Source organism: Carcharodon carcharias, chromosome 12 (assembly GCF_017639515.1).
Source record: "Carcharodon carcharias isolate sCarCar2 chromosome 12, sCarCar2.pri, whole genome shotgun sequence".
In the NCBI taxonomy this organism is placed as follows: domain Eukaryota; kingdom Metazoa; phylum Chordata; class Chondrichthyes; order Lamniformes; family Lamnidae; genus Carcharodon; species Carcharodon carcharias.
The window spans coordinates 91217664-91233286 of NC_054478.1; the positions used below are offsets into that span (position 1 = coordinate 91217664).

General features: G+C 41.7%; 1 protein-coding gene across 3 annotated transcripts; it reads right to left on the reverse strand.

The window, feature by feature from the left end:
- Nucleotides 1–761: 761 nt before the first annotated feature.
- Nucleotides 762–7737, reverse strand: frzb (frizzled related protein). Of its 3 annotated transcripts, none has more exons than XM_041201309.1 (7): nt 7233–7737; nt 6444–6497; nt 3093–3158; nt 2208–2412; nt 2037–2100; nt 1499–1634; nt 762–1331 (listed from the first exon to the last, which is right to left on the reverse strand). In XM_041201309.1, exons 1-7 carry the CDS (start codon nt 7684–7686, stop codon nt 1324–1326), a joined length of 987 nt encoding a protein of 328 aa, XP_041057243.1. In that variant the 5' UTR covers nt 7687–7737; the 3' UTR covers nt 762–1323. The 3 variants fall into 3 exon arrangements, with proteins under 3 accessions (XP_041057243.1, XP_041057242.1, XP_041057241.1); XM_041201308.1 differs by having other exon boundaries at nt 6444–6500; XM_041201307.1 differs by having other exon boundaries at nt 6444–6503.
- Between the last annotated feature and the right edge of the window lie 7886 nt (nt 7738–15623).

Here is a 15623-nt window from a genome sequence, read left to right on the forward strand (position 1 = left end):
TATATACGAACAGTAACTGGGTCCTTACCCCAAACTCAGATTATTATCAATGACTAGCGACACTGTTTGCCCTGGGAATTGTACTTTGAATTAGCTGTAAATGTACAAGTGAATTTAGCTCTGTAGGATAAATGAGTTGTTTGCCTTTATATTTAATCAAAGTAACACAAGTAGTGTATCAGCCCTCCTCCCAAATGTTTGTTGGCCCAAATTCTTGGACAAAGTCACTCAAATAATGCTGCTGAGTTTTGGCTGTTTCAGCAGATTTGCTAAACCGATAGCAACACAGTACTGGTGCATTCTTGAGGAAATGAAAAAAAAATCATTTGTTTTGTCTTATTGAATTATATCTTCTTCAAGCAGTAAAAGATCAGCATGGAGCTTTTCACAGCCTGATCCATTTTAGCTTGCTAGCCAAAGGAGAATATGGATTAAGTAAAGGAGAAATAATTTGAAGTAATAAAAAAAAACTACTAATTAAACATATCTATGCATGATTTTTGGTCACGCTTCAAAATATTCAGGATTGAAAATTGCAAGCCTCAAGATTCAAAGTCACTGCCTTAGTAACTGAATTATCTTGTTTTGAACACTTTGAAAACTAAAATTAAATGTATATTTTACAAAGATGACTTTACTCTCACATTACCATTAGTTAAAGGTTACAAATAAAGTGGAACTGAATCACTAGTAAAGCGCCAATGTGTTTTTGTGTTTAATGCTGTACTGAGCTTACATGTTCATCACAATACCAAGTCAAATGATTTTCAAAGAATTATTTATTTAATAGTTCATAAAACATAACATTTTCAAACTAATTTAATGCAAGCATTGCTCCTTATCTTTCTATCACACAATCATCTTGCAGTTCGTACATTTTCTCTGTTACTATTTGTAGATATAATTGGATAAGGCTGATTAAACAAGCGACCAAATAACATTGGTATGTTTATATCCAGTGTTTGCTTTACAAGTGCTGTTGGTCGTGCCCATTTGCTTCTTAGCTCACAATATGGCCTTAACTGAGCAAGTTGTATGGCATCATCAGATCTGACATGCAACAATTCTGTTTGGGGGGGGGCTATACAATCTTGGCCTTGAGACAACTATACCAGAACATTCTGATCCTTACACACTCCAGATCCCTGTTCAGACATTCTTTCAAATGAAATATGTGACCACAGTCTCAGGGTTGCGTAACCTAGAAACACAATAAATGTGTACCATCTGATTAATAGCAGCTCGTCAAATTCACTCTCCAGCGTATTCTGAGGCAGTCTTCACAAACGAGGACAGTGCACGAATTCGATGCTGCTTTCTTTCTTATAACACTAATAATCGTGCAAAAAGGACAAAAAGACAAAGTTATAGAATAGCTAAATTTCATAGTCGTTATTTGGACATACGTGCAATAGTGCAATTTTCTTGTGCCACTCCAAGAATGCAGACATTTTTTTTATACTGTCCAGAGGACGTTCCGTGCAAATTGTTTACTAACGTGCTGGCTTTGCATTCCTGCTTCTGTTCCTCTGTTTCGATGCGACTGCTGTGTCTCTGGCTTGTAGACGCTTTTCTCCGTTTGGCTGGCCGCTTCGGCCCCTTCTCCTATTCTGGCGGAGCTTCTGGTCCCAGTTCTGATATTCACAAAATATCACCTTAATTCACATGTTATTCGCTAGGTTTCGCCTTTTTAGAAATGCGGAATTAGAAACTCAACGAGAATGAGAGTATCTAACTTCCTCATGCGCTTCACCAATTATTATCACAACCTTTATTTTAACAGTTGTTGTTGGCCAAATAATAAAAAAGAATTAGACTGAATGCAGTAAAAACAGAAAATGCTGGAAATATTCACAGCTCAGGCAACATGTGTGGAGGGAGAAACAGTTAACGTTTCAGACTCTGGTGAACTGGTTCTGAAGAAACGTTAACTCTGCTTCTCTCTCCACACATGTTGCTCGAGCTGCTGAGTGTTTCCCAGCATTTTCTTGTTGCTTTCGTTCAGATTTCCAGAAACCGCAGTTTTGAAGCTTTACCTTGATTCTCTTCCCGAGTCGATCTTTCCACTTCACAGCTATGGAGCCCTCCACCAACAGTAACCTGCACACAATAGGAAGCAAAAAGCGTCACTCCATTAGAATTGAGCAGATCGGGGGCAGCTCAGGGCAGCTGATATGACCGAAGTTGTGAAGGGTTCTTATCTGTACCTCGCCCTCTCTTCATCCTCGTAGCCCATAATAACATACTCCTCGTTGGTTTTAATTTCGGGACATAGGCAGGCCGAACTCGTGTGAAGCGTCACCGTTTCCTTCGGAATATTCACCAGGGACGATTTCAGGACATCTTTCACCTCCACTGTTGTAGCAACGTCGTGACATTTATTCCTCACTTCTTTCACTTTGGCGCGAATGACTGGAATGAAATTCCCAATTTAAACAAAACAAAAAGAATAGCGTTTACTTGCGCACAGCGAACATCTCAACTTTCAGGGGAATTGGTGTGTGTAACATGTTTCACTCTTCTCCCCTCCATGGAGTACTTTCCCGGAGAAAGCGTCATTAATGCTAACCCTCTGTGAATCTCTGAAGATATAACAAGCCCTGAATTATAGGCCAGCAAGCTGAATACTGTACCAGAGTTGTGCAAAATCAGCGTCGGTTTAGACGCGGCAGCAATTCTGTTGCTCTATCTCTCTCTCAAACTTGCACAATTCTCCCAGCAATAAAACGAGGCGTTACTTAATCAAGGATGGAAATAATGTTTGGTAAAATATAAACATTATGTACCTAAAAATATTTTTCCAACATAGTAATGGAGTTTGTATTTTAATATATTAAATGGCATCATCCGATATCATGTGAAGCATTATTATTATTTCATATGACACTTTTTTTTCCAAAACGCGGATTACCGAAAAAATCGAATCGAATTTTCCCTAAGCTGGGGCTAACATAATTTCAGAACAACCTCCCTGATGGATGATAACCTGAACGAGCCACATTGGAATGAATAAGGGGACTTGCCTCAACGCCAAACAACCCACAGGCGCCTCAAATGTCTCATATTCTCATGAGAAAAAATGGAGCGCTTACCGTAATTGTAGTTATTCTTCAGGTAAACTTTCTGAGTGAGTTTTACTGCTGGACACTTGCAGCTGTCTGAAGAGGAAGCAAAGGTGTGAGGTTAGGTTTCTATTGTGTGTTATGGGCTGTAAACTGCACCAGTTACCACCCTCTATCCAGAATGATTGACTCAGCACCCTATGCACACAGCATTTCAAAGTGAGAAGCCAATAACTGGCACCAACAATTTTCAATCATCACAATAAACACTCCCTGATCATGTAATGCAGTGGGAGACAGGCAGTGTGTGTAAAGCAATCGAGACTATTTGACATGAAATGTAAATGTACATTACAGTATACGGTACCCTGTATTGTGGTGACAGAAACTGATCTGTATTAAATGCTATTAATAAAGCATATTTGGGGAGGGGGAACAGCTATCGACTGGGGCCACAGTTTGACACCTGAGGGGCTGTTTGGGGGCCTGGTACACATGATGTGTGAAGGTTTCTTGAAGTGCCTGGTATATGAGAGGCTCACTGATTTCCCAGCAGTTCTCATTCATAGCGCACATAGCAATGGGCACTGAGATGCCAGGATTTTACGTGGTACCTGAAGGCCATGTGTACAAGAGTCGGGGTGGCAGAGGAACAGCGGGCAGAAGGCTCTGTGAAAAGCAGAATTCTTATTCGGAAGAGTTCAAATGGGAGGAACACTGTACAGCACTTGGAGCTTGCCATCCCCAATTGAGCTTGAGAAACTGAGTGACTTCCTAGGCCAACCAGATTTCTGTGGATCTGGAGTCACATGTAGGTCAGACCAGGTAAGGACGACAGATTTCCTTCCCTAAAGGGCATTAGTGAACTAGGAGGGTTTTTACAAACGGCAATTGTCTCATGGTCATCATTAGACATTTTTTGAAAAAAAACTTTTCACATTGAATTCAGACTATTATGTACCATAGCGGGATTCTGAAGAACATTATCCTGGGTCTCTGAATTATTAACCCAATGGCAATACCATTGGGCCACTGTTAGGAGCTCCATAGTATCGAGATTGAATGCAACAGCACTGTGGTTAAACATATTCATTTACAAATTCCTTCGACATGACGCCCTGCCACCTTCCCAATTCTCAGGAAAACTCGTGGTAGATTTCTAGAAAGGTCTGGGGAAAATCCTCTGTAAAATCTTCATTAAATATCGTGCGTTCTGACTAATCTTAAACATTTATTATGAACAACAGATGTTTACCCTAAAGTAATACAGGAAAAGTGAGAGTGGATTTATCTATAGTCAACACAGCAACTACATCGTGGCTTGACTCCCAACCCCGCTCCCCAACACACACCTCAACAACACTACACCAGATAGTTCATCTTCCCCTCCCACAGGGCAACTCTCCTCCCCCAAGACACTTGTGGAATAAACTTCCCGGAGTTAGTGATTAAAGCAAACACTGATATTTACATTTAAGTGTCTGTTAGATGGCTGGTTGAAGCCCCTTCCTAGACGCAGTCTTTCCCTCCAACCCCTCTCCATTTTACGGCATTGTTTCCCCAATTCACAGACTCCCCTCCCTCGTCGACTTTGGCCCTTTGCCTCGGTGATGTGCTTTCACTGTCACCCGTCTACAGCTCCTATCAATTCTTGACTATTGCTTAATTCACACCCCTTCTCACAGAGGCAGTCTGTGCTGCAAGCGGGAAGCCGTGATTTATTGGGAGGCCAGAAATTCCCATTTGCAGCGCAGAGGCTGCTGCTGGAACAAAACAGCAACGCCATGTACCAGCCACAGGAGTAGGGAGAGCATCAGTAAATGGGAACGCGGGACAATAAATCTGCTATCGCAGCGTTCCAGCGGCTGATTTGTGTCCCCAGCAAATAGAGGTGTATTGCATTTACATAAACATGCGTCTCCCTGGCTCTTTTGCTCGAGAAATGTCTTTAATGCTCAGGTCTCATCGGGCCAGGGGGTTAGTGTTCATTTTCTAACGGAGCAGTATTCCATCTGCTCGGCCTGTTTCCGCATCTCTTCCCTTCAACCACCTAACACACTGAAATGCTAACACACTGTTTGCTTTGACCACTAACTCCGTCTGGTTTATTCCACGGCCGTACAGTCCTTATTGAGGGCACGGCAATTGAATACCTGTGACTCCTGGCCCCAAACGGATTACCGGTCACTAACAGTGGTGAAGAAAGGGAGTGAGGTTTGGGCAAATCTTACTCGATCAAGATTCAGATAATGCTGACATTGACTCTCCCTGCTGAAAGGGGAATGGTGCTACAGTATGCTTGTTGGAAAGATTGTTGCTTCAAGTTTACGTTATAAAGAATGCGATCTCGCTCCCACTTTAGCAAGGGTTTACCTGTCGCGCCATGTGTACATGTGGCTGTGCCAATTCGGCACAGGTTCAGACGGAGGTGCAGCTCCTTCTGTGCACGTTTGGAGGGTGGCATTCAGGGAAGGTGGGCTGGGACAACATGATGTGCATCACCTTTTCTTTGCGGCAAGGCATCTGCTTCTCATGTTGTACTGGGGCCAAATAAAGGTAACTCCAGTTAGACAATGAAACGCCACAGACTGTGTGGTGTTGGTCTATATGATTGAGCGGTATTCTGGACCGGCAAGAATATGGTGCCAGGTTTATAGTGAACATCATAAGGCGTGGAACAAAGAATTCCTTTGGACTTCGACTAGTTTTCCTTTGTTGGCAATTCCTGAAAAACAGTTGTTTTCTTTTTTTGGGAAAAAAGACACCTCAAACGCAGCTCTGTCTTTGATATTCCCCGTTCCATAACCCAATGTGTGTTTTGCTGCCTGCCGGGTCAGGGAGTTCAAAGCTCCGAAATGCCCCTTTCAGATGACTTACTTGATGCTCAGAGAATATGGCACTTCCCACATCCGCGTACTTAGTCCTTTCCTACCAATTATCATTCCTTTCATCTTGGACAGCTATCCATTACCTCTTCGCAGCTCTGTGCTCCTTCATTGATCAAGGACGCCTGAGAGTTTTAAAGATTCAAAGTAGGACACATCTTATTCTTAAACCAAACTATAAGTGATTAACACTCATTGTGAATTACACTTGGCAGGCCTAAGTTGTTTGCTGGGAATGTCGCTCACTCAGTAGTGACTCTCCAGAGATGCCCCCGTTCACCAATATGGGAGTCTTTAACACACAATTGACATTCCGGGGAGGCACACGTTGGTTCTGCTTTGTGAGATTACAATTACTATGACACCTGAGAGTTTTTTTTATTTCATAAATTTGGACATGCATGTGGACAAAGTGCGAGTTTATCCACTGTCAAGCGTAGAGTATATTGTGCAGATTACTTAGAAGCAAAGTAAATAGCATTTGAAAATGACTTACCGCCTCCCAAGTTCCTGCAGTTATTAATGGAAGAATGGATGGAAAGATCTGGAACTGCTTCTTAAAAAATAAAAGTAGCTCAGTTACATTTTTATAATAAAGATCCTGTCGAGCTTTGAGTTTACTGAAAAATTGATATGAACCGATAAAATGGTCCAGACTCACTTCATTTATGGTACGTGAAAAAAGGATTTTGTTTTGCAGTTTATACTAAACAAAAGCAGCACCTAGAAATCTTGTCACTTTATTCCTTCGTGTTAAACCTCTGTGAGGGACAGAGCTCAGAGTGGTCCTGGGCGCTAATTAAATGCAAATGTCCCGAACCATTCAGCTTCTTTGTCTCCTTTTAACATTATAAAAACCACTAACTGCCCAGCATCCTATATAACAAATGCCAGGCTCTGTTCACTGGCTGATGACCTCGAGAACCCCACCAATTCAGTGGAGTCCGCTCGCACCTAGAGAGCTGCACTGTTTACACATACACCATTATAAATTGCAACAATCGAGGTATCTTAATAACGGCTCCACGGCTACCCCACCAAGAATGCGCAACGAGACATTAGCTGGAAAGTTTCACAAATGTTGGAAAATAGTTTTTAAATCGCCATTCTAGTGATCTGCGAGAGAATCTCCCAATTTACTGACTCCCTGGCTTATTTCCCACAACTGGGAAACAGAAAGGAGTATCTCATCCTCCTCCAAAGTTATCTGGATCTGCTCGAGAACTCACTTTAAGCAGCCAGCATTCAGCCACTGTTTAGCTTCGTGCCTCTTTGTAAAACTCACCGGGTGCATCGGCTGTCACGATGGCCTCGGGAGAAATGCACACGCCCCGGTCGTACACGGGGAACTCCTCGCAAGCCAGGTTCTCTGGCCAGGTGTGGTTGTACCTTCTCATGACGGGCTCACAACCATCCCTCGCCCTCTCGCACACAGACTTACAGGGCTTGATGGGCTCGTGTTGAAAGTCGATGGTGCAGATCGGCGCATACATGGCACAGAGGAAAAACAGCAGCACCGGGCTGCAGTTAATGCCCACCAGCCCCTCGTACTGCTCGATGGCCAGCACGGCGTTGTCCTGGGTGCTGTGGTGGAGGTGGTTCGGCATCTTGGTCATGTTCCAGGGCATTGGTTTGCACATGGGGATCCGGATGGGTTCACAGGCAGCGGCTTCTGCCATGCGAAGCGGAGCCAGACAAGTTACCCATAACAAGGCAGAGGAGGCTCCAAAGCGAAGCATCGTAAAAGCCGCCGTGTTTCACCAGGACTCTCACCCCCCACCCACCCCCTCCCCCCCTCCCCCTCAATGCCTGCTCTTTCTAACGCGGCTGGTTTTGTGTTCGTGTGAGTGCAGCCTTGCGAATGCGGGCTACAGTCTCTGGGCGCTGGGAGTTTTGGAGAAACCTGTGCTCACAGAGCACCCTGTCGCTTTCCTTCCCCCTTCAAACTGACCAAGACTCGAGTGTTTTTTTAAAAAAAAGATCCTCGTATCTTTTTGAGCAAACAGTGCGCCCTCCTTCCCCCGAGCCAGGCGGCTAATGTGTGTCTTTACATCACCCAGCGCCAAGCACTTTTATCACTTTCCGAACAGCAGCCGGATGACGCGATCTTGTCTTGTTCCATTGGAGATCCATCAACTGACTGTAAGGTCGGGAGTTTATGGTTTTGATCGCCAATAAAATATGTTTCTGCTGCTTTATGGGCGTGTTTGGGCTGTCTCTTGTTCAGGCAGTGAATGGTTTCTTGGGTCAAGATCACTGCCAGGGTTTCTCACTGCTAACCGGTTTAGTGAATGTGAAAATAACATTCAGCCGAGTTTAAAGTGCTGAGGTCACAGAAAAGCACAAAATACACAACAGCACCAAAAAGCCCCAGCCACCCTACTCTCACTTCCTGAAAAGAATCAGCTCACAGCGATGCCCCGGCCTCCACCCGCCACCCCTCAAAAAATAACACACCTAAAACCAAACGAAAGCAGGGCTATTTTAAAGTATTATTATTGTGTGTGTGGGACTTTACCCCAAACAACAGCTCCGCTGCCACCAGGTTACACGCTTACTGTGTTTCGCACAGTAAGTGAATGTTCGTAGCTTGGAACGAAAAGGGAAACCGTCATCGGGGCAACATGAAAATCGAGATTTAGGACTGATTTATTGGGATGAATCCATTATCGAATAGTTCCAAGGATGAAACACGATGTTAAAAGCTAAAAAAAAACTGAATTGCATGCTTAGAATATTGCCTGACATCTTACAGCACTGCGGATTGTGATGTCCGGGACCTCCACCCACATAGCCAGTTGGTACACCTTGGATTTCTTTTTACGTTCAATATTTCATTAGAAGTGAGTACAAAGTTCTCTATGTGTGTGAATGCACCCGAGTTCGGCTTTACCACGACCTAAGAGCAGTAGCAACAGGAGTAGAGGATATTGGGAACAATCCCAAAGCCATCAATGTATGTCTATTATATAACGTTTTTCCTGTGTGCTAAGTTTCCTTCCAATTTTGCCACGTGAAATACATCATATGCCAGAAAATTGTGTTTTAATAGGATATAATGCGCTTTGTGCATTGCTGGAGTATGTGAGCGACCTCCATAATTATAGTATTTTATTATCCAGATTCAGTTTTTATATTGTCAAACTATAATCCTTTAGTGTTACATACGTTTTATCTCTCAGGTGACACAATTGATATAAGATTTTTTTGTGGAAGGTGTAATGTCTCTATAAAATTTGGTCTGATAACTGGCCTTGTGACACATCTAACAAACCTTTAGCATGTCTGGCACTAACATTGTAAGATATAAAGTCCCTACCAGCCCACAGTTGTCTAATTGCAACTTCCCAAGCGTAAGCAGGGCAGTAATAGCTTAAGAACTATACACCAAACTACACGCAGTATAAATACCAGGGCATAGAATTAAAATAATAATTGTTCATAAAAGTACTTAAAAAGGCTTTGGCATATTGACAAGTGGCCTAATTCTCTTTGTAACTCAACAGTAAAAGAATTATAAGGCACTCCCTAGAAAAAAACACTTCCTCAAATCAATTTCTCAGATGTATATAAATATATATATATATATATATACATCTTCCAACAGCACATTTCCTCCTTCACTGAAACAGAACCTCCAGGGAGTTCTCAAAGAATTTGCCAGTGGATGTGAGGAGAATGTCTTTGCCGGATACCTCAGCTTATAGGTATATACCATATTAACACATATGCTAATCAGTTCAAAACTATTGCGAATGAACGGGTTCAGCGAAAGCTTTGTGTTTTAGTGGGATCAACACCTGGATACTGTCCTCACGGCCCATTCAGCACAAGAGTATTCTGAGAATATTCCGCATATGATATCATGGCACAGGGTAACTATTTTATGTCTTATTCATTGATTTAGCATTCTAAAAATAGAAAACGTCTCCACTGTAGTGGTTTATCAACATTATTTCTGAATGCATTTCATAACTGGCCCTGCCTCCTTTCTGACTATGTAATAACTTGGTAAATGAGTGTCTAAATGAGGTATCCGGCAAAGACATTCTCCACCACTTTCCCTCACATCCACTGTTGCTCAATGGCAAATTCTTTGAGAACTCCCTGGAGGTTCTGTTTCAGTGAAGGAGGAAATGTGCTGTTGGAAGGTAGAAATGATCCCACTTAGTTGGCAAGTTTTGCTTGCTAGAAGGGGCTGTTCAACTTTGCAGAAACACACCTCCTTATTTGTCATAGAGCAGCCCTGTTAGCAGCAGATATAGACAAGTTTATAGCCCACACTATCCCATTCTTCCAACTACCAACAGCTGTAAAGCATTAATTTAGAAGGAAGTGGGTATTGGCATAACTGCTGTTTGAACAGTGGCTTTCCCATTAGTCTTAAGATTAACAGAAAAAAGCAGCCTTGTCTTAGCATTAAGTTAGTAGAAATATTAGCCTTCTCCAATATCTGTCACACATCTCAAATATGATTCTAATCCACTTATCATTCTATTTGAAAATGTTCCTATCACGACTTTACTAAAGTTTCACTCCGTTGAAATATATAGCTTTGAAAGAGAGTGTTGTCTTTTAAGATTTTATATGTTCTTCAGAAAATTGGATTTTAATTGTACTTTTTAAATTCATTTTATGGGTGTGGGCATCACTGCTGGGCCAGCATTTATTGCTCATCCCTAATTGTCCTTGAGAAGCTGGTGGCGAGCTACTTTCTTGAACCGCTGCAGTCCATGTGGTGTAGGTACACCCATAGTGCTGTTAGGTAGGGAGTTCCAGGATTTTGACCCAGTGACAGTGAAGGAACAGTGATATATTTCCAAGTCAGGATGGCATGTGGCTTGGAGGGGAATGTGCTGTTCCCATTTGTCTGCTGCCCTTGTCCCTTTAGGTGGTAGCAGTTGTGGGTTTGGAAGGTGCTGTCTAAGGAACCTTTGTGAGTTCCTGCAGTACATCTTGTAGATGGTACACACTGCTGCTACTGTGCGTCGGTGGTGGAGGAAGTAAATGTTTGTGGATGGGGTGCCAGTCAAGTGGGCTGCTTTGTCCTTGATGGTGTCAAGCTTCTTGAGTGTTGTTTGATCTGCACTCATACAGGCAAGTAGAGAGTATTCCATCACACTCCTGACTTGTGCCTTGTAGATGGTGGTCAAGCTTTGGGGATTCAGGAGGTGAGTTACTTGCCACAGGATTCCTAGCCTCCGACCTGCTGTTGTAGCCACAGTATTTATATGGCTAGTCCATTTCAGTTTCTGGTCAATGGTAAAACCTAGATGTTGATAGTGGGGAATTCAGTGATGGTAATGCCATTGAATGTCAAGGGGCAATGGCTAGATTCTCTCTTGTTGGAGATGTTCATTACCTGGCACTTGTGTGGTGCGAATGTTATTTTAAATGATTGCATTATATTTGTTTTGCCAATTGGATAACCATATTTTCACAACTTACAGCAAGGTTAAATTATCACAGATTGCTTGTTTCCTTTGTCGCTCTTAATTCTTTCATTCTATAACTAGTTATTCTTATATTAATCTCTTTTAATTTTATATTGCACTGTAGCCATCTTTCTTGTATTTCTTCCATTTTTCACTTTCGAGTTTTTTTGTGTGTGGTGTGTGTCTTGTGGAAGGGCTGCCAACTCTGGGAAATGGGACATTTCGTGCTAGGCACATTGTCAGGACTAAGTATTTCAGGGTATAACAGCACAACCAACATAAAGTAAATTCATTTTACTCTGCCTTATAATATTATACCATAACCATAGAAACAGTCATAGAGGGGAATGAAACAAATTACTTTTAAAGTACAGTGACCGGATTCTCGGCAAATTAGTAGTTATTAGTCTTGAATTAGTTGGTTTTTTGTTGTGAGCTTGCACTCACTAGAAATCGGGTTCAGATTGTTTACACGCATTTCAATAAGGACCCTTATTGCCTGCACTGTTAGGGAACTTTCATCCCATTGATCGGAAATGGTTTCACAATCCTGGTCCCAGTGGAAAAAAACAAAGTGAGTGCTGGCACAATTTATCATACAGTTTGCTTTCTTGGTCATTTTTTGAAGCAAAATAGATATGACTAATAAAGAGATTAAGGACAACAGGGAAGGCTGTAGGGAGATTAAGAACAGGCTTTTGATAGGAAATTGGCCCATGTTATTGTTATTCGGAAAGTTTCTGGATAGAACATAGTGGAAACAGTGATTGCTGCACAGACAGCAATGGTAGGGGATGTGGTGTGGAGAAAAATGGCTGCAGCAGAATTAATTTAGCAATTATGAATGGGTAAAAACATTGGGGACCATTTGCAAAGGGAAATCAGCAAGGCTACAGACAAATATTGAAAGAATTAGGATGTCATGAAAAACTCAACGACATAGCGAAGAAGAATCAGACAGACTTGAATTGGGCAGGGGAGAAGGGGAATCTGCAGTAGTTTCTGTCAGAGGTCAATAGAAAAGGAAAGTAGCTCACTAAAAAGGCCTTCAGCATGCAATCAGATCAGCACGACAAAAACTGCTTTTTGCACCTCTCGTGGTGGAAACTCTAATCTTTGGCAGCTGGCCATACTGGAACCATAGGCCATTTTCTTTTGTGCTTTACTTAACTATTCCTTGTGTACAGGATATTAGAGGGCAAATCAACAGCCTAAGGCTGTTCCAGATAAACTAGGAGAGAAAACAATTTAAGTGTATTTATAATGATGTAAAAAAAGAATGATTATATTGATGAAAAATGACTTGAATTTATAGAGTGCTTTTTCACTACCACTGGACGTCTCAAAGCATTCTGCAGCCAATACAGTACTTTTGAAGTGCAATCACTGTTGTAGGAAACCCGGCAGCCAATTTTCACTCAGCAAATTCCTAAAAAACAGGAATGTGATAATGACCAGATAATCATTTTTGTGATGTAGATCAAGAGATAAATATTGGCCAGGAAACTAGGGATAACTCATTTGCTCTGCTTCAAAATAGTGGCATCTCATCGGAAAGACAACAGCCTTGATACTGCAGCACCTCCTCAGTACAATACAATAGCGTCAGTCTTAAATTTTGTGCTTAAATCCTGGAGTGGGACATGACACCGAAACCTTGTTTTTAGTCTCTTTATAAGTTTTATCAATTTTGCTTCAAAATTGACAAAGAAAGCAAACTGGATGTTAAATTATTCCAGCTCTCACTGTAAATGTTTTTTTTCCCACTAGGACCAGTATTGCAAAACCAGTTCTGAACAATGAGATGGAAGTTTCCTGTCAATGCAGGCAAAAAGCGTCTTCATTGAAATGCATGTAGACAATCCGAAGCCAAATTCTAGTGAGTGCAAGCTCACAACACAAAACCGACTAATTCAATACACAAGTGTGCTACCGAATGAAACACAGCTAACACACAGAAAAAGACTTCAAGTATACACCGTAGATTGCAGCTATTAGTCAACCTTTAAAAACTCTTTCCAAAAATAGGGTCAACTTATACACTGAGGTTAAAATGTGAACGGCCAGTGTTAGTGTAGATCGTCACCATTTTGAAATCTGAAAACATTTCCATTCATCGGTCGCCAAATGTGTTCTGTTCTTTGTGGGTGTATCTTAACCTCCTGTACATCATCTTGGCGACAAGGCCCATATCGCCTGCTTACTTATAAGGCGAACTTATAAGGTGAGAGTAACCCTAAACATGTATTTCTGAGCTGAAAAATTGAGGCCAAATCCTAAAGCAAGTATAGCCCTAAACATGCAGTTATTAGCTGAAAAATGGTGGGTCAAATTATACGCCAGGTATAGGCCTGCACATGCATTTTGCTGTCCAAATACAGCCTTATAAGATATGATCTACACAATTCTTCTTTGCGTAATGATTTCTTTGCAAATGGATTATAATGACATGCCCCCATTACTAGCTTTTGGAGACATCACAGCAATTATATATGAAAAATGGTATATGGATCATATTATTCAATTTCAAAATGTATTGGAAGTTCTTATGCCAGGTTTCATCGATGGGGTAAGCCATTGCAAAAGTGTCAATAAGTATCTGCAGTGCTAGTTAGTCTTGTGGGTTGTTCTGTAAATCACTTATTTATATGTTAAATTTATTAGGGTAATGTTCGAGTAAGAAACCTACAGTTGATTCTGTAAACCAAATTTCCTGAATCATTCTGTGCTTCCATCCACTGGCCACTTGGTGGCTCTGCAACAGTAAGTAGTTACTTAAGTAACTACCAGGAGACTCACTAATGATGGCCAATTTATGAGGGAGGCATTGTGGGATCTCCAAGTAAAGTGTAACACAACTTCTGTTCACAACCTGCACCCAACCCTAACCCCCACAAGGCCCCAACATGCATGATGAAGAATTACATAGGAATGCATAGGTTATATGGCACAGAAACAGGCCATTTGGAGTCCCACATTCTCTACACTCTTTGGATAAAGGAATTTCTTCTTCATGCATGATGGAGCAACTTTATTCATCTTTCCAGGGAATGTGCCATTAAAAAAATTATCTTCCTTGTTACAATCCCCTTGCTGATTGTTTCCCTGTGATTCTCCTAGAATGTACCTTTGTGTAGCCATTGAGAGAGAAAAGATTCACCTCCCCAGCCCCAATCCTCTCCTCAAAAGAGAAGAATGTTGTGATTCTTTATAAGAAAGGTTCACCTCCTCCCACTGACTAGAAACTTAGGCCATGGGAAGATGAAACATTTAAATTGTAACAAGTGTTTCCAACTGGGAATATTTCAGGACCAAGGGGCAGTGAAGGCTAAGCAGCATATCAGGTCAATGACATTTAGCTGTTGCATGGCCTTTTCTTGAGCCATTCATTACCACCATCAAAGCATCATAGTGCTAACAAGAGAGAAGTAAGAAGGTGGATAATGATACCCTGTCTCTGGATCCACTTCTGGCTATTGCATAATCATTCTGTGTCATCTCCTGTCCCATCACCTCTATCCTCAGATAACCACTGCTGTACATCATTACCCGAGAGCCCCCTCCTCTGGCCCCATTCATCCCAGTCCCTCAACATATATCCACTTTGTACAGGCTCTTATCCTTTTGACTCCCTGTTGCTTTTATCCTGCGTTGCCTCTCCTATTCTCCTCTTGATGCTAAAAGCTCAGTTTTTGCTACTCCTCACACTCTGATAAGCTACTTCTATTACTAAAAGTTGCGCCACAGGTTAGCAAAGCGCTTAAGAAAAAGCAAACCAAGCTGTAGGTTTTATTTCTACAACGAAATAATTGGAAAGTAGGGAAGTTATGCTAAACCTGTATCGAACCTTAGTTAGATAGTGCTTAGAGCAATGTTCTGGTCACTATATTCTAAAATGATATAGAGGTACTGAAGAGCATGCAGAGAAGATTTACCAGAATGATACCAGAAGTACTTGTGTATACATATCAGGAAAGGATTGACAGGTTGGGTCTCTTTTCTCTAGAAAAAAAGGCTGAGGGTGACCTAATAGAGTTCTTTAAAAGTATGAAAGATTTTGATAGAGTGGATATTAAGAGAATATTTTCTCCTGTGGGGAAGAGCATAGCAAGAGGTCATCACAGTAAGATAGTCAAGAAGAAATTCAATAGGGAATTCAGAAGAAACTCCTTTATCCAAAGAGTGTAGAGAATGTGGGACTCCAAATGGCCTGTTTCTGTGCCATATAACCTATGCATTCC